Raw genomic sequence first — 27873 nt, 5'->3', positions numbered from 1 at the left:
GCTAGTGGACAATGATCACAAAGAAACAATTAAGAACATGTTTCATGGTAACCTCCAATGTTTTAGTTATAAATGTGCTCAATTTCTCTCTTTTCTGGCATTTCTAGTGGATATCATGAAACAATCCTATCTACAATCTGAATGCTAAATATATTACAGGTGTTATCATCCCAGGCCTTCTTTGTCTAATTGCTTCCTTCTATGGAGTCTCTTTTTTCCTCTGCTTTGACTTGACTATAGCTACTATGTTTGACTTTATGATTTCTACATATTTAAATCAGTGATTAACCAATTAATCCACATCAGGCTCTAAATCTATGTGTGTTATTAAAGTGTGCAAAGTACTTTGAAATGTAAATAGAAAACAGATGCCTACCTTCCACACCAAACACACGGGGGTGCATCTACACTGCACAGTTATTTTGAAATAACAATGCGAGCATCTACACTGCCATTCCATTATTCCGAAATAATTTCAAAATAATGAACGGCTTATTCTGAAATCTGTAACCCTCATTCTACAAGGAATAACGCCTATTCTGAAATAACTATTTTGAAATAAGGTGCATATAGATGCTCCACTGCTGCTATTTTGAAATATCCCCTCACCAGGGCCCTTTTACGTTACTCCTCCCTAGTGCATTCTGGGGCTATAAATCAAGATAGCACTTCTACATTAGGGAAGCCTGCCTCAGACTAATTTTGAGGCTTCCCTGCAGTGTAGATATTCTATTTCTAAATAGCCCCCATGCAGTGTAGACGTACCCATAGATTTAATCTATGTCTTTTAAGGGTGAGCCATAGCATTTGTAATTGAGAAACCTGTCCTTTAGTCATTCAAAATACACTGCTGTTATGATGGAACAGGACAATCTGATAGGGTCACAACCACCTACCAGATGGATTCATATTAGCATAGATTAGAGGCAAACAGTGGATCTGCAATAGTACAATTGCCACCACTGCACTGGAGTATTACTAGTCTATGAATGCTTTGGCATTGCAACAATCCGTGCAATGACTACTTTGCCAAATATCTGATTTTTAAGTAGCAGTAACAAAAGAAGACCAACCATTTAGTTGTCTATTTTGCTTTTTTCTCTTAAAAAACCTAGAATATCATACCCACATACATTTCCCATCTCTAAACATTCCATTTAGGTAATTATAAGTAGCTGAGTCTCTCTCTCTCTACAGGGAAAGGTCAATGCCAATACACATTTCAAAAACGTCTTTTTTTTACAAGCTTTGAGCAGAAAATGCTGCACTGCTAGCAGTAGTGTCTAAATGGGAGACATGTTTATAGCTGACTCATTACAGTTTCCTTTAGCGAAACACTAACTTATAAGGATTCTCAGGAAGCAGTCTAGTTAGAAGGTCTGATCATCAGTCATGCTAAAAATAAACTCAGAATGAAGTGTATTTGAAAGCATCTAAAGCAGTACAATGCAGTCTTCGGCAGAATCAATGTCTTTAATGATAAAGCCTTAGGTCCTGTTTCAATGAGATACTTAAGGACATGCTTATCTTTATGTCCATTTTTTGCAAAGTAATTAAGATAATCAAATCAATATTTGATTTTTGGCATTCACAAGTCCTATATAGATACTAAGGGTGGGTCACAGAAGATAAAAAATGGCCATAACTAGAACATCATGACTAAATGTTTTTCTTCAAACTCTAATTGGCCAACAGCTTATCCTTTGTCACTGCAAAATTCTACTAAGTAACTGTCTGGTGTCAGAAAAGAGCTTTTATCTCCCTGAAGCAATAGTCTAAAGAATAGAATGAATAAAATGGAGCTTTTGTTCTTCGGCTCCTTGATTTTTATTCGTTAGTCAGATTGCCAAACAAGGTTAATAAAGATAAATAATCATCATTATACTTTCACTCGCCTACAGCAATTTCCAGCTGAAGACCCCAAGGTGCTACAAACATTGATAAATTAAGCCTTAAAGTACCTTTCTAAAGAACTGAACCATTAACATTAAATCCATTAACATCCCAGTTATATGGATAGAGAAACAAAAGCACAAAGTCATCTAGGCACCGAACACCCATTGAAATCAGTGGATGATAGATACTGAGGTGCTTCTGAAAATCCCAACAGGCCTAAATGCTTTTACAAATCTGGCTTACAAAAATTCTAGCCCAATTGAAATCAATGGCAAAACTCCAATTTACTTCGATGGGATCAGGATTTCCACCAGGTCTGTAGCAGATCCAGGAATGGAACTCACATTTCATAAATCTCAATATCTCAGTCTAAACTCTAATCAGTGTTGCATCCCATAGAAATGTTCCTTCTGCTTCCCTTCTCATCTTATTCTTTTTACTAAACTCTTCTCTGATTGCATGCAGAATACAGGAGGAAGGAGTTTACAGAGCTGGCTGCTAGGTGTCCTGGTAAAAATGGATGCTGTGGAGCTTTGAAAGTTCAAAGCAAACTATAAGGAATTTCCCTGCTTCTCCCTGGTGCTAGTTCTATGCTAGTCCAAGCTCTGCTACACTGCCATTTGTTAGCCAAACTAGCGCCTACCTTTCAAAGGAGTCCAGGCTAATCTATGATCACCAAGCAATCTCCCCACAGAACATACATTATACTGCATAGCTCATCACTGATTGGATTACTCTGATTCCATATAGCCAGCTGTGAAATCACCTTATTGGTTTCAAAGACACATGGTGCTTGGTCCTGAATTTCACCATTGAAACCAACTGGAGAAAACTCAAGCTTGTGGAGATAATCCAGCAAGATTAAGGTGGGAACAGGACTAGCATGGCCAGAATAACTTTAGAGAATTTCTTAGTTTGACTTTCAGGACCAGTAATTTTTATACCTTATTTACAGGTTAGGTGGAATTATCACTTTGCCTATTTGTTAAATATCAGAGATTTTCATCACCTGTGTGGCACTCTCTGCTGCTACTATTACCAATTTAGTCATAATCATCCAGATGTTTGTATTAATTCATTAATAGCATAGTTATCACCAATCTTGTCACACACTGTCACTATGCATTAGCATGTTTGTTAATTTGACATTTTCTTGCCCATGTTGCTTGAGGATTTCTGAAAACTTTCAGAAAGCTGGATTAAAATTTGAGTCATTCATGGATGTCTGCTGGCCATTGGTATCCTGATATAACTGCACAATGTACTAGACAGAGTGATTGTATATTGATACTTCCCGAGAAAATGAAAAGACTCAGAGGGATAGCCATGTTAATCTATGTCAAGGCTGTTCCCCACTCTGGCACTCTGAGTTCACAAGCTGGGGACCTGTAAGAGGCCTTAAAAATACCTTGCCTCTATAGGCTTCTGCGTTAAAAATCTTCTCGGAGAGTTGACCTCTCAGTTTTAGGTATGCATACACAGACTTCCTATTACCTTCCAGGACACAAGAATCAAATCATAGCCTTTAAAAAAGGTGATTTTATTAACAAAACAAAAAAGATATATTTGGTAACGCATACTTGGTTGCTGGGTGTTTCAAAGCAACTGAGAAAAAGACCAAATTAAAACACACAGAATTACATCCCTGGGATATATCTTAATGTTACAGAGTGGAAGCGCATGGACCTAGCACAGAGAAGTTTAGCCAAACAAAAAAGCAAAGAAAATAATGTGACCGTGTCTAAATAGACATTCCTTATCTACTCACATATCTGTGCTTCAAGGCCCAGCCCATTTCCATGCCCAGTATTCTTTGTACACATGGCTGATTCAATTAATCTTTTTTTTTTTTTTTTCAATTCATCTTGTTTTCCCAGCTCCTGGCTTAAACTCACACACAGGGGGGAAAAAGGAAGCAGGGCTCCTTTCAATTCTAATCCTAACACCTTCTCCCATTGGCTCTCCTGACTTCCTTCCAACATCTCCTAGTTACCTGTGTTTAACCCTTTGGTTACTGTATGGTGGGCTGTTCAGAAAAGGACAGCACTCCTCCTATCCATCACAATCCGTTTCTGCAAAAACAATGAGGAGTCTTGTGGCACCTCAGAGACTAACAGATTTATTAGGGCATAAACTTTCACAGGTAAAACCCACTTCATCAGATGTATTGGAGTGGAAATTACAGAAGCAGTGATATATATATATATATATATATATGGAAGAAGTTGCTTGTGTTAATGAAGCGAATCAAGTCAGAGTAAAAGATAGGTCATTCACAGCATGTGGTGTGGAGAAGTGACCATCCAGGGAGGGGAAATTGCCTTTGTAATGCGTTAACCAGTTGAGATCCTTATTCAATCCTAAATTGACAGTGCTGAATTTGCAAATGAATTCTAGTTCAGCTATTCCCTTTGTAATCAAGGGAGTTATTTCAGGAGGTTGGAAAGGGGAGGTGGGGCAGCAGCCATGCGTACTGAAAAGCTGCTTCCTTTTCTACCCGTTCCCCTGACTATCAGGGATCAAGGGAAAGTATTTGGATTTTGTGCATGCCTCTCACTCCTGGCTGGTGAAGGGAGGGGGCAGAGGAATAATTCCTAGGTTAGAGGCATTGCTGGCACTTGATGGTATATATCACATTAGTGGATGTGCAGCTGGATGAACCTCTAGTGTGGCTTATGTGGTGAGATCCTGTGATGACAAAATTAAGCCATTCTATCCTGTTCATTTATTTAGTGCGCTCAATAGTGAGGCTTATTATGAAAATGCATGACAAGAAATTGAAACATGCTAGCTTTGTCTTAAGCCATTTTTAATGTGATGCCTGTGAAGACAGAGCAGTGATTCAATTCACAGACTAGTTCTGTAACTATTATCATTGTTATTGCAACTAACATTAAACCCACAAACTTCAGGCACTATCATCACCAAAGTTTGTCCTCTCAATTTCCTTCTTCCATTTTTGCAAGAGGCTGCATTGAGATCATAGGGTAGAAAAGAACAGCCTCTCTTTTAAGTGCTACAGGTGAATTTGCAGATCCAGATTTGCTTCAGATTCCTTGTCAGAATGGTCAATCTAAAACCAATTCAAGACCTTAAATCTGCCCCCAGTGTTGAAGGGAGAGAGGCTATCACTACTGTACAGATCTAGCACCTATTGACTGACAACTGAGCACTGGCTCACTAAGACTCTATTGGGTTATTACTGGCATTGCTTTTACCAGGTAACTGGAATCAAAAGAAGACAACATACTCTGTTTAATATCTAAATTCAGTGAGCACCATTCCAAAATCTGGCATCATTTAGAGAAGGGGTTCTTAAGCTTGGGGGTGTGATCCCTCAAGATGTCTCAACATTATTACTGGGGGAATTGTGAGCTGTCAGACTCCACCTCAAGCTCTGCCTCACCTCCAGCATTTAAAATAGTTCAAATTATTTAAAATATGTTTAATTTATAAGTAGGGATCACACTCATAAGCTTGCTGTGTGAAAGGGGTCACCATTGCAAAAGTCTGGGAACCACTGCATTAGAAATAAGGGAGATTTGTAGGTTTTCTTGAAAGTATTCATGCTCTCACTGACTAAGATGCTGTAATAACATGGCACCTTCGTGAAATCAATGCCATCTCAACCAGTACTGAAGCCTTTACTAGCTCAAGAGACTTGTATAAAGCATAGAGATAAAGCAAAATGGCAGCATCATTCAGGCAGCTATATGGCAAATCTATAGATTAAGATAGAAGCCGATGTAATAAACATAGGTAACGCTCTTCAGCTTAATCACTTTGGAAATTTTTTTTTTATACAGTATCCCAAAATACCATCTGTGGTTGATCCATGTTGCTCATCTGTTTCCCTGAGCTTCAAGAATGTGGCTCTGAAGTGCTGAACTTTCTTACCTTGCTGGCTGCAAATGTGATCTGACATGTTACACAAACAGTTTCACCTTGTCCAGCCAAGCATAATCAGAGTTTACTAGAAACAGTAGAAGTGACAGAGTGACATTGATAGTAAGATACAATGCTATCCATGCATATAAGGTCAGAAGTCAGAGTAGTTACCTCCAGAAAGGTTCACCATACAAAGATAACTGGGTCTCAAAATTTCACAGATGTTATATCTCCAGTTGTGACTTGTATCCACTATCTTTCTCAAAAACAAAAGACTTGAAGTGGACAAAAATAGAATCAGAAAAACGGTGAATTTGTTTTCAAAACTTCATGGCGGGGAGGGGGGGGGGAGAGAAGTGGTGTACACAAAACCTCTATAAATCTAAGTTCCCAAAACACTGCACTAAACAGCCTCCTTGTTCAACCTGGATTCAACAGACATATTCATGGGAGTAAATGCTCACCAGTGTGAGTAAATGCTCACAACTGGCTTCCTTATGTAATATGCACAATCTATTTATTCACAGCAATCTGCTGTGATCATTGTATAATAAGCAAGAGACTTGTCTCTTTGCATTCACAGGAAAAAAAATCCTTCAAATAAAGTACACAATAAGGAAAGCAATATAAAAATTCCAGAGATTCTTAATCTAGATGCAGGTCCAAATCCCTTTGCCAACAGATAGACAGTAGTTTGGTCTGAGAGCGTGCATCATTCCATACGGCTTTTTTTCCCCCCTGCTCTGTATTGTCTATGTCTTATAAGAAGATTTATCGATTAAAATGTCTCTTCACTTATGTGCTGAAATTTGTACAGTTTGATTTCTCCATTCTACTTGCTTGTGGGGATTTATACAGAACAAAAAGTCTCAAAGATCCTTATTTCCAGTGATTTCCTTGCTCAGAGTGGCCTCTCCCTGCTATAGTCAGTTGTAAAAAGGAAGGATGGGGAAGCAGATTTCTCTCTCTCCCCAAAAGTATCTTATCTTCCCAAAGGCTAAGTCTAGACTGAATTGCTTTTTCGGAATCCTGAAATAGCAATCCTGCGTCCCAGGAATATGCCCACTTTTTCGAAAAAAACTTCAAAATAGTGGATGTGCTCTTCCACCACCTCTGTAAAGCTCATTCTATGAGGAATAAGGGATGGCTTGAAAGAGCACTTTCTTTCGCAATTCAGTGCTGTGTAGATGCGTCAGATCTCGAAAGAGACTCTTTCAAAAGTAAATCAAAAAAAGATGCACAATTTGCATACTGCAAATTGAGTATCTTTTTCCAATTTAACAGTGCAATCTAGACGTAGCCTATGTCTTCTCTCCCCATAGTCTGCCAGTGACATGCAGTCTTCATTAGCTGTAAGTCTGACTGAATGCCGGTGGTGGCATAGGGAATGTTCAAGGTGAGAGGGAGAAAGAGGGGACAAAGGACTCCTTTTACTTATAATGAAAGTATAATGAAGAATCCCTCATAATGAAAAAAAATTACATAACAACACTGGGCTACCACACTTTGCGCTGTCCAAATTTCCAAGACAGAGGTGAAGGTGGAAAAAGGGAAAAAAATGTTTTCAAAATTTAAAAACACTTAGAGCCAAATTCCAACCTAGTGTGATCTAGTGGCAGCAGCACTGGTTTTACTCTAGATTGGGTCTTTCCACATCCTTAGGTCATGAGAGTAACTAGCTATGCATACTGTAATGTGCCTGTGATTACGGTAGAATTTCATAGACTGTGTATAACGTTCTTAAAGCTGACCACTGAAAATGGGACTTAAAAACAATCCTCACTATCACAAAGGGGACTTTTGAGGGAAGGAAGAAAAGAAAATTAGTGTGTCGTCTACACTACCACCCTAGTTCAAACTAGGGTGGTAATGTAGGCAACCGGAGTTGCAAATGAAGCCCGGGATTTAAATTTCCCGGGCTTCATTTGCATAAAGCCGGACACCGCCATTTTTAAATGTCCGCTAGTGCGGACTCCGTGCCGCGCGGCTACACGCGGCACGGACTAGGTAGTTCGGACTAGGCTTCCTATTCCGAACTACCGTTACTCCTCGTTTCACGTACTCACGAGGAGTAACGGTAGTTCAGACTAGGAAGCCTACTCCGAACTACCTAGTCCGTGCCGCGTGTAGCCGCGCGGCACGGAGTCCGCACTAGCGGACATTTAAAAATGGCGGCGCCCGGCTTTATGCAAATGAAGCCCGGGAAATTCAAATCCCGGGCTTCATTTGCAACTCCGGTTGCCTACATTACCACCCTAGTTCAAACTAGGGTGGTAGTGTAGTCATACCCTCATAGACATGCCATTAGTCCTATTGTTGGCTTTTCAAAATGTATTCTTTGTTATAGTCTATTTAGATTCTGCCTAGACCTTGTGCAGTTTGGACTTCCCTAGTCTGGCACCTTGAGGACCTCACTAGTTCCAGACAAGCGATTATGATGGATCAGGGCAGGTCAAATCTGCTTTTCTGCTGATGAACTATGGGCTTTCCCTCTATCAGCAGACCTCACCGGACTCCCTGCTGGTTCCACTGCCAGCTGGTCTAGTTTCCCTCCTGCCCGGGATGGCCCGGTCTCCATGCCTCTGGATTGGCCAGTATTCCACCTCTCTGGGGCAAGCAGGGCTTAATCTTACTGGCACTTTGAAACTTTTCTCTCGCTAGCTTTTTTACTTCTAGATTTGAGAAGCATACTAATAATTTAATGTTTTTCCCCAGCACATTATTTAAGTGCACATCACCATAACCTTGTTTTGTGCTTGATGGTGTTGACAGAAAAAAAATCACTAAATGACACCTACAATGCACTGTCAGCTATGCTGCGTTTAGTGTTATATAAGAGCTAGGTGTTGTTACAGAGCCTTTTAGAGTCACAATTAGCTTGCCTCCAAAAATTATAATATTTTAATTTCACTTTAAATGTTCTGAGGAACAATTTGGCTACCTGAGCTGAAAGACAATGGATCCTCTCTCCTCTCCTGAGAAGGCAGCATAGTTATGATTTCCCCTTTCCTCTCTTGGGCCTTGGCTTTTCAATATGTTCTATCATATCTCAGCTGTAGTGCTGCAACACACTACTGGAACATCATATTACATGGTTGTTCTTGTGACAGTACATTCTGGAGCCTTACAATTCCACTTCTTTGGCAGCAAAGTGCCTGTTTTGCAGAATGAAGTCCACTGAGTTCCTATCTAAGAAAAGTCTCCTTTCCTACAAGAAAGATGAAATTGTAAAGCTCCATGACAGACTCAGGTGAAAGCACCCTGTCCAGATTTTTAAGGATACAGAGGAATTGCTATGATCTATTCACAGATACTCCAATGTAGCTAAATCTTTGTTGAAAACAAGATTTAGGTCCCAAAATCAGTTAGGCAATGCTGAACACAGGAATGGCTACGTACCATTGAAATCTGGGCCCTTGCCTATTGCTACATGCATCATGGAAATTTTATCATGAAGAACAAGATAAGGGGTCCCCTACTTCCCTTTTGGATTTCCTCTCTTTCCACTTTCCCTCTTAAAGATAAAAGCAAACCAAAATAACTACCTACAACTTCCTCATCGTCTCATGATTTAATAAATTGTTAAAACAGAGGAGGAAGGAGAACATGATCTGTCTATGGAGTTTTACGTGGAACCAAATGATGACAACAAGAATGATAGCCCTAAGTCTATGTGGAGAACTGACAACCCAATGTTGAATGTTGCACTTCCACGTGATGTGACTTTTCTTGCCTGTTAAATTCAGAACAATTTCAAATGTGTTTCTACTTCTTTTTTTCCACATACCCAATCAGAATTTCTTCTTTAATACTCACAATTGGCTCTGGGGCCCTCTCATTGCTTTGCTAGGCTGATCTGTGATGTCTGCCTTGCACCCTAAGGGCACTCCATTTATATAACCCTACAACTTATTGCTAACAGAAATGTCAGGCCCATTTACCCCAAATACACAAATCCAATCTTGTCCTGTCATTTCAAGGACTCCACCTGATCATTTGGGGTCAATGCAGCTCCTTCTTCTAATCCTACTGGCCTCCGGGATACAAACATTTGATAACACATTTGTTATGGTTAGCCTGCTTCACCTCAGTGACCTTTGAGATTTTTACTTTATGATCTTATGTGTGTTATATCGTTAGTCTTAAAAAAACCCTGACATTGATTTGGCCAAAGAAAGTGACTAACTCCAGATAAACTTTGCGTGCAGCTTTATGGACTTGAAGGCTCTGATCCTATAAACAGATGGATTTTTTCTATAGTGTAATTACTGCAGAAGGGATTAAAACCCCTCCCTTCAGGCCACAAAATTCAGTTCTGGACACAGACCTCAAACCAAAGGTTTTATTCAGCCCATTTCAGCAGTAGATGCCAGCATGGAAATGAGATACCCCTCTCTCTCCTTTCCACATTCTCCTGTCTCACATGTGCCCTCATGGAACCATGAGTTTTCAGGGTTGGAAAGGATTTTGGAAAAATCACCATACTGCTGTGTACTTTTTCCACTTTCTAGCTAGTGTTCCGATAACTTGGTCTAGGGTTGCAAATTGGTCATTTGCACAGCTACCCCTCTAAGACATTTTTGGCAGGTTCAGCTGGACGTGAAGAGTTAGAAAGGTCCAATGTGAGATCCTGTCACCCAGAGTGATACTTGGTCATTGGTCCTGAATGAGCACAGCAGTTCATGATTTGGGTGAGAAGGGTGGACGTGACTCCCCACCTATCATCTACCTCCAGCACAGAAGAAGAGAGCAGGCGAGGGTTCTGGCCTCCCATAGTTGGACACACCTGAGGGCAAAGGGCAGGGGCCATGGCCTCAACACCCACCCTCAGGGTTATAGTCCATCAAGCCTGTTGGAAATACAATGCAAGTGGCCTTTGTTCCTGGGTTTTAAAATTGACCACAGCAAAGTGGGAGGTCTCCTAAAATGGAAATGGATCTGTAGAGCTCTTAAGACAACTTAGTTGCTTTGTTGTCAGTGGCTAGACATTTATGGTCTACACTTTGTTTCCATCACCTATTCTTCTGTTTCTGCTTGTTGTTTACTGTCTATTTACAAATCAAATAACCACTATGAAAATGCTAATCTGGACGATCAGGTCAAAGGAAGGATTAGTGTCATGTTTATCCCCCTATTATTAATGGTCATAGAATTAGGAATCACAGGGCCCAATCCTGGTTATGATGACTACAAAGTGCAGTGCTTCCAACTCAGTGTAGTCTCCCTGAAGTCAATTGGGATCAGGCCCGCGGGCCTGAGATAATCAGTGTGGTGTTGACACAAAAACTCACAAGTAGGGATCTAAGCCTTTTCAAAGTCAATATTTACATCTGACAAATTGACTTAGCTCTACAGCTGCTCAGACACACAGCTAAAATGTGGTGAAGCTCGGGAAGTATCAGAGCCTCTAAGGGCTATGGAGATGTGTTGGACAAGAAATAATGCCAAGTACTAAGCACGCTCTTGAAGTTATATAAACAACAATCATTACTGAAACTAAATAATGATAATAAATTTGGGGTTCTCATTAGTCCTGTCCAGAGGGAAGAGAAATAGAAGGGAAAATACAGAATTTACTTATCATCTAAAATAACATTTCATCATTTTCTACCAGAGAACAAGGAGTTAACACAATCAATAAAAGAGGCAAGCAACTTTTAGAACCAACACAGATATGGTCACATGCACTCCCCACCAAATGTGCCTGTATGCACAAACACAAGCAACACAAAATGTTTGACTGTTGAACACAGATAAGTATTACATACAAGTTGAATGCCAGGCTTGCCTGGGCAAATCTTTAGCTAGTGGTCAACCCTGCCACAATTTTTCTTTTTGAGTGGGAAAATTCTTGGGTTGTTCTTTGACTTCAGTGAGGCTATAACAATTCACATCACATGAGGACCTAGATGCTTGCTTTGAAGTCAATATAGAAGTAGATTTCTGAACACAGCCCAGGTGGAACAAAATTAAATTATCCTTCATTATCAAGAAGTCTGAGAGGAAGATTTCAGTGGAGATTTAAACTACAGGACAGACTCTGCTGACTGCGTAAATATTTGTAGTCAGTACCAATATAAGCCAACTGGAGTAACAGTGCTTCCCATGTCAATGGAAATTAGTACAAACAATAAACACGATGTCAAAAACAATAGGAAAACAATGCTTGAGAATCTTGAGGAAACATTGGACACATTCATAATAGAAATTCTGGAATTTTTGGCCTAACTGCACCATAATAAGTCTTTCCATTTACTTCATTGTGCATTGAATCAGGCCTTGACTGGAATTCATTGCAAGATCGCTCCTCCAGCCCAGAAATACTAGACTACAGTCTCCTGATAAAACCAAGTCAGATAAGCATCACATTGTCTTAATGTTACGGATTGATTTTTCTTTCCCTTGTTTTTAAAATCCATGGAACCTGCCTGCCTGACAGCTGGTGACCCTAATGCACACAACTTAGTGGGCTAGGATAGTCTACAATGAATAGACTGATATGACTACAATGAAAGGGCAGGCTATAAGAAAAGCTAGACCAAACACAAAGCAATCTATAATGTGAGCCATCAGACATACAATACTGCAGAGCAACAGGTATCTCTGGCAGCAGTCATCCAAATAGCCTTTTCGACACCTAGCAAAGGAAGAAAACAACAAAAATAACCAGCAACCACAAAAATAGAGAAAAACAAGTATCATTTTAAAACAATCTCTCTAGAAATGTATTACTTTTCCAGAAAGAAGAAATTAATGAGACTAGACATGACCCTTTGTTTTATGCATTTTTTGTTTTTCTTCAAGAAAAAAAATCAGCTAAGAAAATGAAATGAATACTTTCATTTTATTTGTTGAATGGGATCCCTTTTTAAGACATGTGCCTTGTTCTGCTAAGATAATTACATACATTTGTATGCAAACAGACTAAAAATCAGCAACAAGACAAAAAAAGAACATGTGCCTATATGGGCATACAAGAGGAGTTGTAACATAGAGCTACATTCTGTTGTTTTTGCTCATGGAAAGTAAAGCGTTACTTCGCAAGCAAAGTACAACTTTCTAATCCAGAATGTTTAGAACAAATAAAGAGGAGACCACTTATTTGCTATATATTTAATGTTAAACTTTAAGGAATATGAATTTTTGTACTTTTCAGTTGATCTTTTTTTTTCCCTCTTTGGAATCATATTGTTTTATCAGTAGCACAAAACAAAAGGGTACAAAAAATAAAGATTAGAATCCTCAGCTGGAAAATATAGGCACAATTCCACCAGAGTCAATGGAACTATGCCATTTTATGCCAGCTGAGATTTTGATCCAATATATTTTATTGCTATGGATACCTCTTTTCTTTTTTAAAATCACTTATAGAGGTATGTCCTTTTCTCCTGCAAAAATTATCCGATCACTAAGATTTATAAGACTTATGCTAAAGGGATACCATTCTTTAAAAGCAATTGAAATGGGCCATAATAGAATCTCCAACAGTAAGCAAAGGGTCATCTCTCATGGCAAGAGCTGCCTCCAGCATGTGATAAAGATAGCAGAAAAAACATTTGACATACTTGGATCTGACAAGATTGAGTCGGTTTTCGGCAAAAATTGATCACAGCGGACTCCTTGGTAGCCCTCTTTGCACCTGAGAAAAAGGGGATAAATGACAAACATACGCATGGTGTAGTAAAAAGTTAAATTCAAGACATCCTGTCAGCTGGAAGCAATGCTCCAGAGGACGTGCATAGGGGCCTGATAATTCAAAGTATTGCAGAAACAGCTTATTGCTGTACATAAATTGGGTGACAGAAAATAGTCTCTATTTCAAGAACACGATCCCTGAAGAGTTCTTGATCATTTTATATCAAAAGAAGGCCTGATAACAGTGGTCCCCCATTCCCCTCCTTGGGAGGGAGTCACAAGACACCCACCTCCCCACCCTGAGAAACCCTGAGCACTGCCCCTCAATCAGAGGGTGCTCTGATTGGTCGCTGCCTCATCCCCCACCTGCCTGGAGGCACTTTTCTCATCCTCCTTCTCCTCTCTGCACCGCCAGCCCAGCACTACCCCCCCAGTGGTCCTGTCCTCAGCTCCTTTCTCTCAGCCATCCCTGTCTACCCTTGTTTGCACCCCTCATCTCTTTTGCATTCCCAGTCCAGTTCCTATTCCCAACGCGGCCCTCGCTCCCTGCAGTCCCATGCCCGGCTCTTCCCCTAGAGCTCAGCCCCCTCTTTCTCTTCCCAACCTAGCTCTCCCCTGATCTAAGCATGGGGCTTAGAGCATCTAGGAGCTCCGGGCCCCCCTCCCACTCTGTTGCTCTGTGGATCCGAGCTTGGGACCTCCACATTGCCACAGCGACACTATTGAAAAGGATTGGGTCAGGGCTGCCACTTCTGCCAGGCTCCCTTAACTCCACCAGGCCCCTGTGCAATTGCCCCCTTCCTCTCCCCGGCCAGCGGGCCTGGTCAAAAGAAAACATTTAAATGTTTTTTTTTAAGGCTAGTAAAAAAGCAGTGATATGCATTAAAATAAATGATCAGTACATTGGTGTACAGGTTTATAGAGCCTCGGTCCTGTACCAGATGGCACATTTACAGCTTCTCAGGCTTTGACTGTCCTAATAAATAGTGAATATTTACCTTGCCATTAATTTTAAGGTCCTTTCTTGCCATGCCTAAAGGGTAGGATGCCTTTCGGCAATATTTCTCTCTCACCAATCTGGAGCAGGCAAACTGCTGCCTTAACACATTTATTTATTTTATGGTCAGATTCTAATACTGTTAATTACACCAAATAGGTGCTTACTCCACATTACACCCAGGGCTCGTCTACACTGGCCCCTTTTCCGAAAGGGGCATGTTAATTTCACGGGTCGTAATAGGGAAATCCGCGGGGGATTTAAATATCCCCCGCGGCATTTAAATAAAAATGTCCGCCGCTTTTTTCCGGCATTTAGAAAAGCCGGAAAAGAACGTCTACACTGGCCCCGATCCTCCGGAAAAAAGCCCTTTTCCGGAGGATCTCTTATTCCTACTTTGAATAGACCAGTGTAGACGTTCTTTTCCGGCTTTTTTAAAAGCCGGAAAAAAGCGGCGGACATTTTTATTTAAATGCTGCGGGGGATATTTAAATCCCCCGCGGATTTCCCTATTACGACCTGTGAAATTAACATGCCCCTTTCGGAAAAGGGGCCAGTGTAGACATAGCCCCATTGTCTTCGGGAATATGAATAAGGGTATTGAAATTCTTCCATAAATGTATATTTTTGTTGGGTAGGGGAAGTGGCAATGACTTATAAATGTCAGCAAGGAGGCCCCTTCATCACTAAAGTATTTGGATAGGACGTAAACAATATGCTCATCTTAGTATTGACAAATTGTCTAAGAGTAAGAAGACGAAATCTTGGCTCACGTAACGGCATTGTGGAACAGAAGCAAACCTTGCCTCCTTCATGACATAATGTTTCTAGTCATGGTTCCTTAAGGAATTGCTTTTGGAAATGAGAAGTGGTATTTAAATTCTTGCTTTTAGGTTAATAAATATATATTTTGGTGAGACAGGCATCTCCTAAGATCTGAGCTCGGAATACCATATTTACAGACTATGTGAGAGCACAGCTGTGCTGCAAACATTCAAACATCTGTGCTGACAACAGACTCAACTTCAATATAAATTTAGAAAATAAAAAAAAATCAAAGCTACGGATGTGTTTATATCAAAGCTTCTCTCTCTTGCTGGGCTACCTCAACATCCCTGGTATTGTCCATATTATAAAATTACCAAACATTACTGCACCTGATAATGGCAATGAAGAAATGTGTTAGATAACAACTTTGCCATCAGTGAGCACAGGACAAACCATTCTCTACTGATACCAGTGTTTAATCCCAGTCAGGAAGTCCTAAAGCTAGTGTTATGCAGGAAGTCAGACTAGACAATCATAATGATCCCTTCGGACTTTAAAATTTAAGAATCTATTGTGTCAATTATGTGGATTCTTTGAAGTTCTGTTCAAATATGGTAAAATTACAGTACAATGCTATTGCTGAGTCACAAATAACTGAATAGTAGCCATGTGAGTCTGAAAAAAAATAGAAAAAACTTTAAAAAACTTTAGAAAAAACTTTATAAACAATGATTAGTCCTGCAGCACCTTAGAGACTAACAAAACATGTAGATGGTATCATGAGCTTTCATGGGCATCACACACTTCTTTAGATTACTGGAGTTTTAGGGGTCCAGTTTCCAAATAAATAGCAGCGAAAGAGAGGGAATGGGAGGGAGAGAAGAGGAGAGGAGAAAAATAGGAAAAGAATAGTCAATTAAAGTTTTCATGCTAAATGAAGCTGATAGAGAGGGTCTGAAGTACCCTTAAGTACTGGTATTTGGGGAGGCATGGGGGGGTGTGTTGTGTGGCATTAGGATGTGGAATGTAGCGGGTAATCTAGTTAAGGTCTTTGTTCAAACCTGTATGGTAGGTACCAAACTTGGAAATGAAATTAGGCTCTCGAGCTTCCCTTTCAAGCTGTTTTTTTAAATTGGTTTGTAATCATATGGAAACTTTGGGATCTATTAATGAGTGCCCAGGGAAGTGAAAATGTTCCCCAACAGATTTCTGTGTGTTACCTTTTGGAATATCTAATTTGTGTCCATTAATCCTTTGTCATAGAGACTGTCCAGTTCAGCCAATATATATGGCAGAGGGCATAGATCATATTGGTGGATGTGAAGTTATATGAGCCTCTGATGTGGTTTATCTGGTTAGGTCCTGTGATGATGTTGCTTGTATACATGTGTGAATAGAGTTGGCACCAGGGCTGATTGCAGAGGTGGGTTCCTTGGTGGTTATGATGGAGGTGTGCTGATTGGTTGCTGGAAATAATTTGTTTGAGCTTAAGGGGTTGTCTGTAGGCGAGGACTGGCCTGTCCCCTAAGGCCTGTGAGAGTGAAGGGTCATTTTCCAGGATAGGTGGTACAGCTGATAATGCACTGGATGGGTTTAAGTTGGGGGCTGTAGGTGATGACAAGTGGAGCTCTGTTGTTTTCTCTGTAGGGGCTATCTTGAAGAAGCTGATGTTTGGGTACTCCTCTGGCTCTGTCAATCTGTTTTTTTCACTTCTCCTGGTGGGCATTTAAAATATTTGGAACAGCAATGCTTGGTAGTCAGAAAAGGTGGTGGTGCTGGGCTTCCCCACTGGCTAATTGTTTTAACGAATGTGCAGCCTCCACATTGATTCCACAGCATACCTTTCTCCTTGTCTCTGTGTCAGCATTAATATATAATTCCACTGGGCTCTGAAGGACTGAGTAATGCAACACTCACTACTTGCTTGGGTTGACATGGGCTAGCATATAGAATCAGGCACTTCATTGCACAGGTTGGTATAACATATAATTATTCATATATTTTCAGTACTTTTATAATTAAAAAAATATTGTTCATAGGTGAAACTATATTGGTTTATTTAACACACACAAAGAGAGCCTTACACAAAGTAAACAATATTTAAGTGGGAATTATAAGTTGTTTCTTATGTCTTACCAATTATTTAAAGTGTTTAATTTAAGAATTGTCATGTTTCAAGCTGCAATGTGACCTAATATACTATAAATAATACTGAACTTGAAGGCTTTGCAATCTAGTCTCATGAGATGGCAGAAAAAGTAATAACCATTTGCAGACCCACTTTATTCTCTCATTTGACAGTTAGAGCAGTAAGAGATAATGAAACTTGATAATGTTGTGGCTCTCTAACCCATGCTAAAACAGCCTCTGTGATTCTAAATTGGCAGTAGTTGTACCCATCATCTTTGATATGCCTAAGCATAACACTCTTAATTGTCAGTATGCCTTTAAGAAAGTGACAAATGAAAGCCTCCCCATTTAAAAATCACAGATATGTCACATTAATAAGTTCAAAAAAACCTAAATGAGCTGGCTGAATATTGCCAACAAGCTGTGGAAATGATAAAAATTGTATTTATGGCTGCATTTGAAAAACTGTGATTAAGGAGCAAAATCTTTAAAATACTTAGATGAAATAGACTATTGCAACGGTGACTATTTTATTACATAACATACAAGGATTTGTTAAGCATGTCTTTATAAAAAATGGAGGTTGCAGAAGACATTGATTTCTGGGAACTAAAAGCTTTCAAGGTGTATGTAAGACTCAGTTCAACAGAGCAGATCGAACACATGCTAACCTCCATCCCTATTCAGCAAATCACTTAAGAGCTTTGCTGTATATGAACAGACTTAAGCAAATGCTTAAGTGTTTCGGTAAATTAGGGCCTTCCTAAACCATATGTAGTTTGTTTGCATCTTTTCCTCCTTGAAATAAACTAAGGAAATCAACTTCTCTATTTGTTCATTCTGAATGCCAAGGTAAGTGTGTACACCTAGAAATTAGAACAAAAAAAGATGGGAATGAAATGCAATGAGTTACATTTGGAATACTATGGGGAAAAAAAGAATGACAACTAAGACTGTGGAAAAGTACTGAAAATTTTGCTAATGCCCACAGCCCCACTCCCTTATTTTTTTAAATAAGCATAATTTTGCTTAATTTAGTCACAACTTAGTAGGTTGGCTGTTTCATCTTTTTATTGGCAGTCCACTTTCTCTCTGATCATGTTGTCCAGGACACTAAACTGACTACATTATTCTACAACATGTAGATCACTCAAGATATCCACTGTGTGAAAACACAAACACAAAAAAAAGGTGATCAAGGTTCCTATTCCCAGTGCTTTATAGCTACAATATATTTTCCACTGATTTATGAGAATCAGTTTGTTTTCCTCTGTATTTTTCTTGAATCCTATAAATGTGATAGGATAAAAAAGATACTCCTGTTTATTCTCCCTGTTTAGACTACCATTTAATCTATTATTAATATTGATAGTAAATGATACTGAAATATATATTTCACTCAATGTTAGCACAGGAATTTATTATAGATATTTCTCAACTATTTTACCTCCTCAAATCTGACTGGCTGAGAGGGCTTCATTTACTAAAATAACTCTAGTTATTACTTAAAAATGGTATAATGTGCAGAATGATAGCCATTATTGATGATCAAAATGAAAGGATACTCTGAAAATCCTACCCCTTTAATCAACTACTGCCCTCAGAAATCTCCACATATATGACTACAACAAACACGTCTATTTAAATTGATTTCTGACCTTATCCCCACCTAATCACAGGAACTGAATACAAAATACTTGATGGAAGTAAGATGTACACCTAAGCTTTCCTAAAGAAGTAAGGAGGAACCGGAAAGGTATTGTGAAGACTGGATTAGGAGTTGCAGAAAAGGGCTCTGAAGTTGTGGCATTCGTATTTGTTTTAAGCTCACAAAAAGAGAATTCTGAAAATAGTTTTCAGTGAAAGCAAAGGAAACAATAGCAGCCAATCAGAATGCAGATGACAGAATGCACATTTCTGTAGAACAGCCATACCCTGTACTCTGTATAACATGGTATTCCTTGAGCTAAAGGCAAATACATAGGAGCATTAAATGGGACTCTCTAAGAGGCTGTGGCAGAGAGTTGGGTTTAATAAGCCCACAACAAGGTTATTACCTCATAAACTGGAAGCATACTAATTTAAAAGAGAGAATTGATTGAAATGAAAGAGTGAAATGATTGTTCCTACTCAGAATGAAAGCAAAGGCCAAGTATACCCAGGATAACCATGTTTCTTCATATCTACAAAAAAATGAAAAACCAGAGTAGTCTTAACTCGAAAAAAAAATCATGTTAGAATTTCTGCTGGGCAAGGTATTTCACATGCCACCATTTATAGCTATTAAATTATGGAAAGCTCAAAAGCACTAGTCAGAATGGCATATGTGTTTATTCTCAGAGCCAGAAATCACAAATCTAGTTTAGGAAATGTCCCAGTGGTCCATACGATTTGATCAATGCAGTCATTGGGCTGTGCCAAAGAAATTTAATCTGAGTTAGGACATAAACCAGAAATCATAGTGTGAAAACTAGAATCCTCGGGTATTAGTACTTAAAGAAATGAAGTCCTAGCCATGGATTTTACCATTAACCTCAGCACCGCCAAGATTTCATGCATGATATAAGAAGAAAGGGAAAGGGTTTCTAAAACAGGACTGAGAGAGTGCCATAAGGATTTGACTCATTAAAACATTGCTGGATTTTTTGGCTGTGGGTGGCTTTTTCTGAGATGATAGTGTGGTATCATGAGTGATTTGTATGAGCAATGCTAAGTTATGTCAAAATCTGCGAAGGAGTTAGCACTCATAAAATTAGGTTTACACCCACTACGATCCTTACAGAATTACAACATAAATATGCTATTTAAACTCCAAATCAGATAATTATTATAGATGGCTTGCCAGAAATTATAGGAGTCTGATCACAAAGTGTATATCAAGCAGGGTGGAGGAAATGGCATGTTTCTTTTCATGAGACTGCAGAAACATCTCAGTATTGTGATGCAGATGCTCACACAAGGCTTTGAGAATTAACAAGATTCTTTTATAAGGGGCTCATGTAACCACGTTTAACAAGCAAATTGTTAAAGGACGGAAAAAGTATTATTTTTCTTAATAGTGGGAATGAACGTGGGCGTTGGGAGCTCAGACAGCAGGCAGTCTGTTCTCCCTGTGTCTGTATGGCAGAAAGCAAGAAAAATGAAAAGAAGTAGGAGGAAAGGCGACAGAGCCAAAAACAACAACAGTCACGAGAGTGCCATAGCAACAGAGGATGCTGACCTAAGTTAATCCTCTCTCTTGATTTTAATATCAGATCACAGTATATAGAAATGAATACAGACATGGATTCTTATTCTCTTCCTGAGAGGAAACTTTGGGCTTCAAAGGCTACACCTACACTGCACAGTTATTTCAGAATAATCTATTCTGGAACAGTTATTCTGAAATAGCTTATTTCGAAATAGCACATAGGAAAGCCTCAAAATTAGTCCGAGGCAGGCTTCCTTAATGTAGATGAGCTATCTTGATGTAGAGCCCCAGGAGGAATAACTTAGAATGACCCTGGGGAGGGGCTATTTTGAAATAGCAGCAGTGGAGCATCTACACACACCCTATTTTGAAATAGCTATTTCGAAATAAGCGTTATTCTTCGTAGAACAAGGTTTACAGAAGTCAGACTAAATTGTCCATTATTTTGAAATTATTTTGAAATAGTGGAATTGCTGTGTAGATGCTTGCGTAGTTATCTTGGAATAACAGCCATTATTCCAAAATAACTTTGCTGTATAAGTTACAGAAAACCCATCAATTTCCACAGGATTCTCCTGTTGCATCCGGGCCACATCTGTGGTATTACTGTCCAACCACACTAGCTGCTGCATTATTTCTAAATAGGTTTCTTGCTAGCATGGAGACATCATACTTCCCTGACCAGTTTATAACATGTGTGATGGCTAAGTGAGATGTAGCATTTCATTCATTGTCTACAGCAGACAACCAGTTGGGATCAGTTCACCAGAAGACAATGAATGGCAGAGTCACCTTGAACCCCCAATATGGGGATACAGAACCAGCTAGGGTCAAAACAAAAAAAAACAGGGTAATACTGTCCTTCCCCAGCAACCCATAACTCTCCTGTGATACTATTCTTATAAGATGTCAGGTGTACAAACTGTATATTCTTCACTAAAGGGGTAAGTCAAGACTCTAGGGGTGAGTCTAGACTGGCACGATTTTACGCAAAAGCGGCTGCTTTCGTGCAAAAACTTGCCAGCTATCTACACTGGCCACTTGAATTTGCGCAAGAGCACTGACATTCTAATGTAAGAATTCAGTGCTTCTTGCGCAAATACTTTGACGCTCCTGCTCAGGGATAAGCCCTCTTGCGCAAGAATACTTGCGCAAGAGGGCCAGTGTAGACAGGCACCTTAATTTTTTGCACAAGAAAGCTCAATGGCTAAAATGACCATAGGAGCTTTCTTGCACAAAAGCATGTCTATACTGGGCATGGATGCTTTTGTGCAAAAGCACTTTTTGTGCAAAAACATCCATGCCAATCTAGACGCTCTTTTGCGGAAATACTTTTAACGGAAAAACTTTTCTGTTAAAAGTATTTCCGCACAATCATGCCAGTCTAGACGCAGCCTAGCTGATCGAACAATTCATTAGTTCATTTCTACACTTGCCAGAAGAACAAGATTAACCATTATGACTCAGCTGCTTCTACCATGCAACAATGCCGTAAACTTAGGCAAAATGGTTAACTGAACGTATGGTGCTCTGATGTCACTAGAACAGCACAAAAGAAGCCAGAATGCACCAGTAAATCTGGACCAAGGATTAAACCTTGGTCACAAGAGCCATGATTAAAAACTGGGCTCCCAAGGCTTTAATTGTTAACTTAGCATAAAGAAAAATGAGGAACATAAAAGAAGCCCACATACCAACAGAGGTAAATAACGACAGTAAATAAAACCAGTGTTAGCTGGCTTCTTGTATAGCAGAATATGCTAGTCATAGGAGGGGTGTCTACAGAACAGGGCTTAACTTGAAGTAAGCTATGCAAATTGAGCTACATCAATTGAGTATATTATTTTGAAATAGCTTATTTCGAAATTGGGAGTGTCTACACAGCACTTATTTTGAAATAGAGCACTCTTCCTCTGAGTTCCCTTACTCCTTGTACAATGAGGGTTACAGGAGTCAGAGTGAGAAGTCCTCCAGTTTGACATTATTTGAAAATAAATGCTTGCTGTGTAGATGCGGACTAAGTTATTTCAAAATAATGTTGCTGTGTAGACGTACTCAGGGTCCCAACCAATTTCGTGGATTTGTTACTTTACTCCCTAATTTTCAGAAAAAATAATTTATATGTAGTACTCAGAATTTAATGAATCAGTTCAATGAACCAAATTGCAACAGGAAAAAGCCTGTCATAAGTACTAACATTTTATTTGTTTAGAACTTTTGCCTCTTCTAGCATTTCTGATTGGTGACAAAAGAACTCTCTCGAAGCTTTCCTCGCGTCAACCTCTTCTAATAATACATCACTGTGGATTGTTCAGGATAGGGTAGGGTAAGGATATGTGGTTTCTATGAATGTCTGTCTCCTGGCATTGCTGGCAAACAAGTTCTAAAGTTAATAACTATAGTCTCAGTGGTTCACAAGGAAAATTACAGATGAATATGACACATTTGAAAGGAACAGAACTGATCTGTAAGGAGAATGATGAAGAGAAAATACTTTTGTGGCACCAGCTCTTCCTGACTTGGTGGTGAATGTTATTCAAAAAGTGACCAAGACAGACAGGCTGTTTTGCATCCAACAACATGGAAGGGAAGCCCACTTTTTCTACAGCTACCCTGGTGGCAGGAACAGGAGCTGTTTCACTCACTCTACACCACTGGAAAATCCCTGTGATGAGCCTCTTGTGGCTAAATACTTCCTCCAAGGGCTGTTGTACATTGTCACTGCAATACAAAGGACTACATCATGGTCACTGCAATACAAAGGACTACATCATGGTGCAAGCTATAGCTTTACATCTGTAGAGAAGAATGGATGAAGTCTAAAGAGTTACTAAGTATGGTTTTGTTTGAAGAAACTTTGGAGTTTTAGGATTTATCTATGCACAGGAAAATTTACCAGCACAATTATAGCAGTATAATTCTACTGCTATATGTGCTCTGGTATAACTACCTGTGCATACACACTGATACCAGAGTAAGTGACTTTCTCTGCCGATAAATATCCTCATATAGATAAGTCCTCTTGGGATTCAGGATACTCTTTACAGCTCTGCCACTGGCTTCCTGGGTAACCATAGGCAAATCATTTTACCTTTCCCTGTCTCAGTTTCCCCATCTGTAAAATGATGATGATAATACTGCCCTGCATTGTAACATGCTTTGAGATCTGCTGATTAAATTGTAGTTGCTGTTCTGAACCAGCCATACAAAAGAAGGAGATTTACTCATCAAAAGTGCTTTATCCCAGCTGGATAGTCTTATTCTTCTTGCCTTATGAATGTGGACACGCTGCTGTTCTGCTTTATTTTATTACATACTTTAAATAAGTAGAACTGAAGTGGGGTATGTGTGCGCACGCATATATGTGCATTTTGCATGCATGTGTGTTTTCCTATTGCTTGGATTGCTATTGCTCTTTGGCCGGAGGTGAGCATGAGGAAGAGAGATACCGTGAATTACTTTGCTTGCTGGATTTGAGTACAGAAATGTTGCTGCCCTTGTTGGAGTTTTCTATGGACATAGTACATTGCTGTTACATTTGTATCCGAGATGTGTTACATTTGTATCAGAGATCATGTCAACAGCTCACTGGAATTCAGTCAAATTATCCAAACATATAGGCTACGTCTAGACTGGCATGATTTTCCACAAATGCTTTTAACGGAAAAGTTTTCCGTTAAAAGCATTTGCAGAAAAGAGCGTCTAGATTGGCACAGACACTTTTCCGCAAAAGCACTTTTTGCTGAAAAGTGTCCGTGCCAAACTAGATGCGGTTTTGCGCAAGAAAGCCCCGATCGCCATTTTTGCAATCGGGGCTTTTTTGCGCAAAACAATACCGCGTTGTCTACACTGTCCCTCTTGCGCAAAAGCATTTGCGCAAGAAGGCTTTTGCCCGAATGGGAGCAGCATAGCATTTCCGCAAGAAGCTCTGATTTCAGACAGTAGGAAGTCAGTGTTCTTGTGGAAATTCAAGCGGCCAGTGTAGACAGCTGGCAAGTTTTTCCACAAAAGCAGCTGCTTTTGCAGAAAAACTTGCTAGTCTAGATGCAGCCATAATTTGTGTGTAGGTTTGCAGTTGCTCTGTTTTTGAAGAGTCCATCTTCCTTTAGGTCTTCTTTTGGCCACTTAGAGCCACCTCCTCTGATAGTGTAAGTCAGCATAGCCCTATTGCCATCAGCTGAGCTTCACAGATTTACACCAGCTCAGGATCTGGACTCTAATTTAGCTATCATCAGCACAAGCTAAAACACACCAGATATGCTAGGAATGCAGTATTTCAGTTACTATCTTTCTAATACTGTCTTTAGTATTCCTTCTTGTTTCTTTTAGGGGCAAAAGAGGATGTTATTGGATGATTGCTCATCTGCTCTGAGTATTCTTTGATGTGGGGTACCATTTTGTCACCCTCTGGTTCAGAATTTAATGAGGCTGTTAGTGGCGACAGCGAACTCTTGCAGAGTGCCGTGCACTCAGCCTGCGGCTGACACATGGCTCTATGTCTCTATTTATTCCAACTCAGATGGTGCAGTTGACTGGCTCTTTCAGGGTCTAATGGAGATTGTGGCTTGGATGACAGCCAGCTGGATAACGCTCAAGCCAGACAAAGCTGAGGTAATCTTGGGGGAAGCAATTGAAGGAAATGGAGTTGAGATCAGTTGATTGCGAGAGCCATCCCACCTTTCTGTTGTTCAAGCTCACAGTCTCCACTGGTAGCTGGATGTTAACATCTCAGCAGCAGCCCACAACACTTTCCCTTCCCCGCCCCCCATTTATTCTTGGCAGGAAAGCTGTAACTACCTGGTTTCTCCTGACCCAGCTACATCATGACAGCAAAGGTCCTTGGAGCCATTCAAGTGAACAGCTCCTGAGCTTAAACAGGTGGCAGACGAGGCGGATGACCCAAGAACGCATGCTGCCAAGCTTATTTACCTTCCAGGCTTCCTTTGAGCTAATGGAGGGGGACGCGAGGGTGTGTGTGTGTGAAATGATTGTATGGAGATCTTTCCCTGTAATTTCTTCAGTACTGCATGGGAGGGAATAGCGATCATGAGGGAGCCCGGTTTGATTTGTGTTTGTGTGTATTGTTATATAATATTAATGGCATGTTTGCTTTGAGCAGGACATGCATATTTTAAAGAAACAGATACATGGTTGTGATAATCAGGGTCCAGGAACCTGCAAGAAGAACAGAAGGTTTCATACCCCTTTTTCTCCCATACAATTAGCAGTTGATACCCTTATCCATGCCCCCCAGGAGCGACAGGACTGCCAACACTGGCTGCCCCAGAACTGGATCCAGCTCCTACATGGGGAAGGCAGGATAAGGGGCACCCTGATGGTAGGGTGGTGCAGTGGATCCTGAAGTGGCTGAGAGGATCAGGCATTTACCTGGGGACCATAGGGTGATGGGCTCCAATCCCCCACCCTGATCCTGGGAGCAGACCAACATAACCAAAGCAGGCTCCAGAAGGGGGAAGGCAGGCTAAGAGGTACCTGGAAAGCAGCATGGGGCCTGTAGTGCCCCAGAGAATAGGGCATTCACATGGGGAGCACAGGGTGGTGGGCTCCAGTCCCTCCCCAGGAGCAGACAGACAGAACTGTAGCCAGCTCCAGCATGGGGAAGGTAGGACAAGGGGCACCCAGGAGGTGGGGTGGGCACTGCATGCTGTGGTACTGAGGAAAGTCTTTTATGAAAACTTTCAACATTCAGAATGTGATCCCACTATAAGTTGCACACATCCATTCTGAACTAAAGTCATTGTCGCTTGTGGGAACTGATGCGTTCGGAGTCCTCCTATTCCCTGCTCTTAAGTTGTACAACCCCTCCTCCCCCAATTTGTGCAAATGGGAGACAGCCACGGGAAAAAAAATTCCCCCCTTTAAGTTGTTTCACTGTATGTCCCAGTTTTTTGGAACATATCTTGGATTTATAGCGAGGACGACCCATAGTCATTATGCAATATGTACACACAGACTATGGCTATGGAAGCATGTATCTATGTATATCGAAAACAATGCTTGTGAACTTAGCTTCACTTCCCAGCAGGGCAGTAAGTAGTCTGGCAGGGAGGGGTAACCCCCAATTTAGTAGTTTCCCAGAAACCAATTTCAAGTGACCACCCATTGTCCAGTTAATGAAATTAATATCCCAGTTATCAAGTCAAGAGGGAATGTCCCCAATTCAAATAGCCATGAGGTACTATGCCAGGAGAAAAAAAGAAAAAAATCTTTTAAATAAGAGGTTTGAAAATAAGGTTTTCATCCAGAAACTGAGGCAGAGACTTCAGATTAGAATGCTGGATTCCCCTATAGTTAGGTAGCATGCTGGAAAACTGTTCAGAGGCAACTTGGATTAGAAAAGGGATTGTATCTACTAGGCAAATGTAAAACCTGAGGTTTTGCCTTTATGTTTATGTATTGCAGAAACAAGTCTCTTGTATGCAAACAATATGGACTGTGGGCACTACAGTGAACTAATAACTAGGGCAATGGTTTCATGCCTTCAGGGGTGATCAACCACAGGGGAATAGTCCAACTGGCTGATAGCTAAGAACTCAGGGAGGGCATGTTTGGAGATACTGGGAACTGGAGACACCCTGTCCTCCTTCAAGGAGTAACCCAGCTGGTGAAATCTTCTGGCTAGTGATGTCTGACATCTGAACCACAGCTGCATTGGCCAATCTCCTTTCTGGTCTGGGCGATGCCAAAAATGTCAGTGTCCTTAATTTTAGCTAATTAAGGACTTACAGTTTATTTTTAATGTTTTTGGCACTGAGCCATTGCATTCAGCATTCAGCATTCAGCAATGGAAATGACTTTTTTCCTGGAATATTAAGAAATAAATACAAGAAATAAGATTCTTACCTAATTTTGTTTTGCTGGGGAAAACCATATTTGTGGTGTTTAGATTTTTTGATAACAAGAGAATCTCTGATTGTGAACAGTCCTTAGACTAATTGCTTTTTTGGAGCAGAATGAAAATGCAGAAAGGGACGTATTCTGCAGATAACAGCCAGCCATAACAAAGAGACATTATTTGTACAATGGCTTATTCTGTCACCCTTACTCACCCTGGAAGTACTATTAAAATCCCACAATAATTTCAACATGCTACTCTGATGTCATCACCACTTTCAGAATGGCTACATCTAGACTGGCATGATTTTCCGCAAATGCTTTTAACGGAAAAGCTGTCTACAAAAGCTTTTGCGCAAGGACTTTTGCCCGAATGGGAGCAGCATAGTATTTCCGCAAGAAGCACTGATTTCTTACATGAGATCGTCAGTATTCTTGCAGAAATTCAAGTGGCCAGTGTAGACAGCTGGCAAGTTTTTCTGCAAAAGCAGCTGTTTTGTGGAAAAACTTGCCA

General features: G+C 40.2%; 1 protein-coding gene across 1 annotated transcript in view; it reads right to left on the bottom strand.

Annotated features, from left to right (window-relative positions):
- Positions 1-27873, bottom strand: part of NRG3 (neuregulin 3) — a 912476-nt gene that overhangs the window by 222939 nt on the left and 661664 nt on the right. The window contains exon 3 of the mRNA XM_006112415.5: positions 13350-13423. Coding sequence (XP_006112477.2) covers positions 13350-13423 — 74 coding nt within the window. The remainder of the gene's footprint in view (positions 1-13349; positions 13424-27873) is intronic.

The sequence above is a fragment of the Pelodiscus sinensis genome, chromosome 8 (assembly GCF_052426305.1).
Source record: "Pelodiscus sinensis isolate ZL-2025 chromosome 8, ASM5242630v1, whole genome shotgun sequence".
NCBI lineage: Eukaryota > Metazoa > Chordata > Testudines > Trionychidae > Pelodiscus > Pelodiscus sinensis.
Note: the sequence above shows the minus strand (reverse complement) of the source record. Positions and strands in the feature narration are given on the sequence as shown.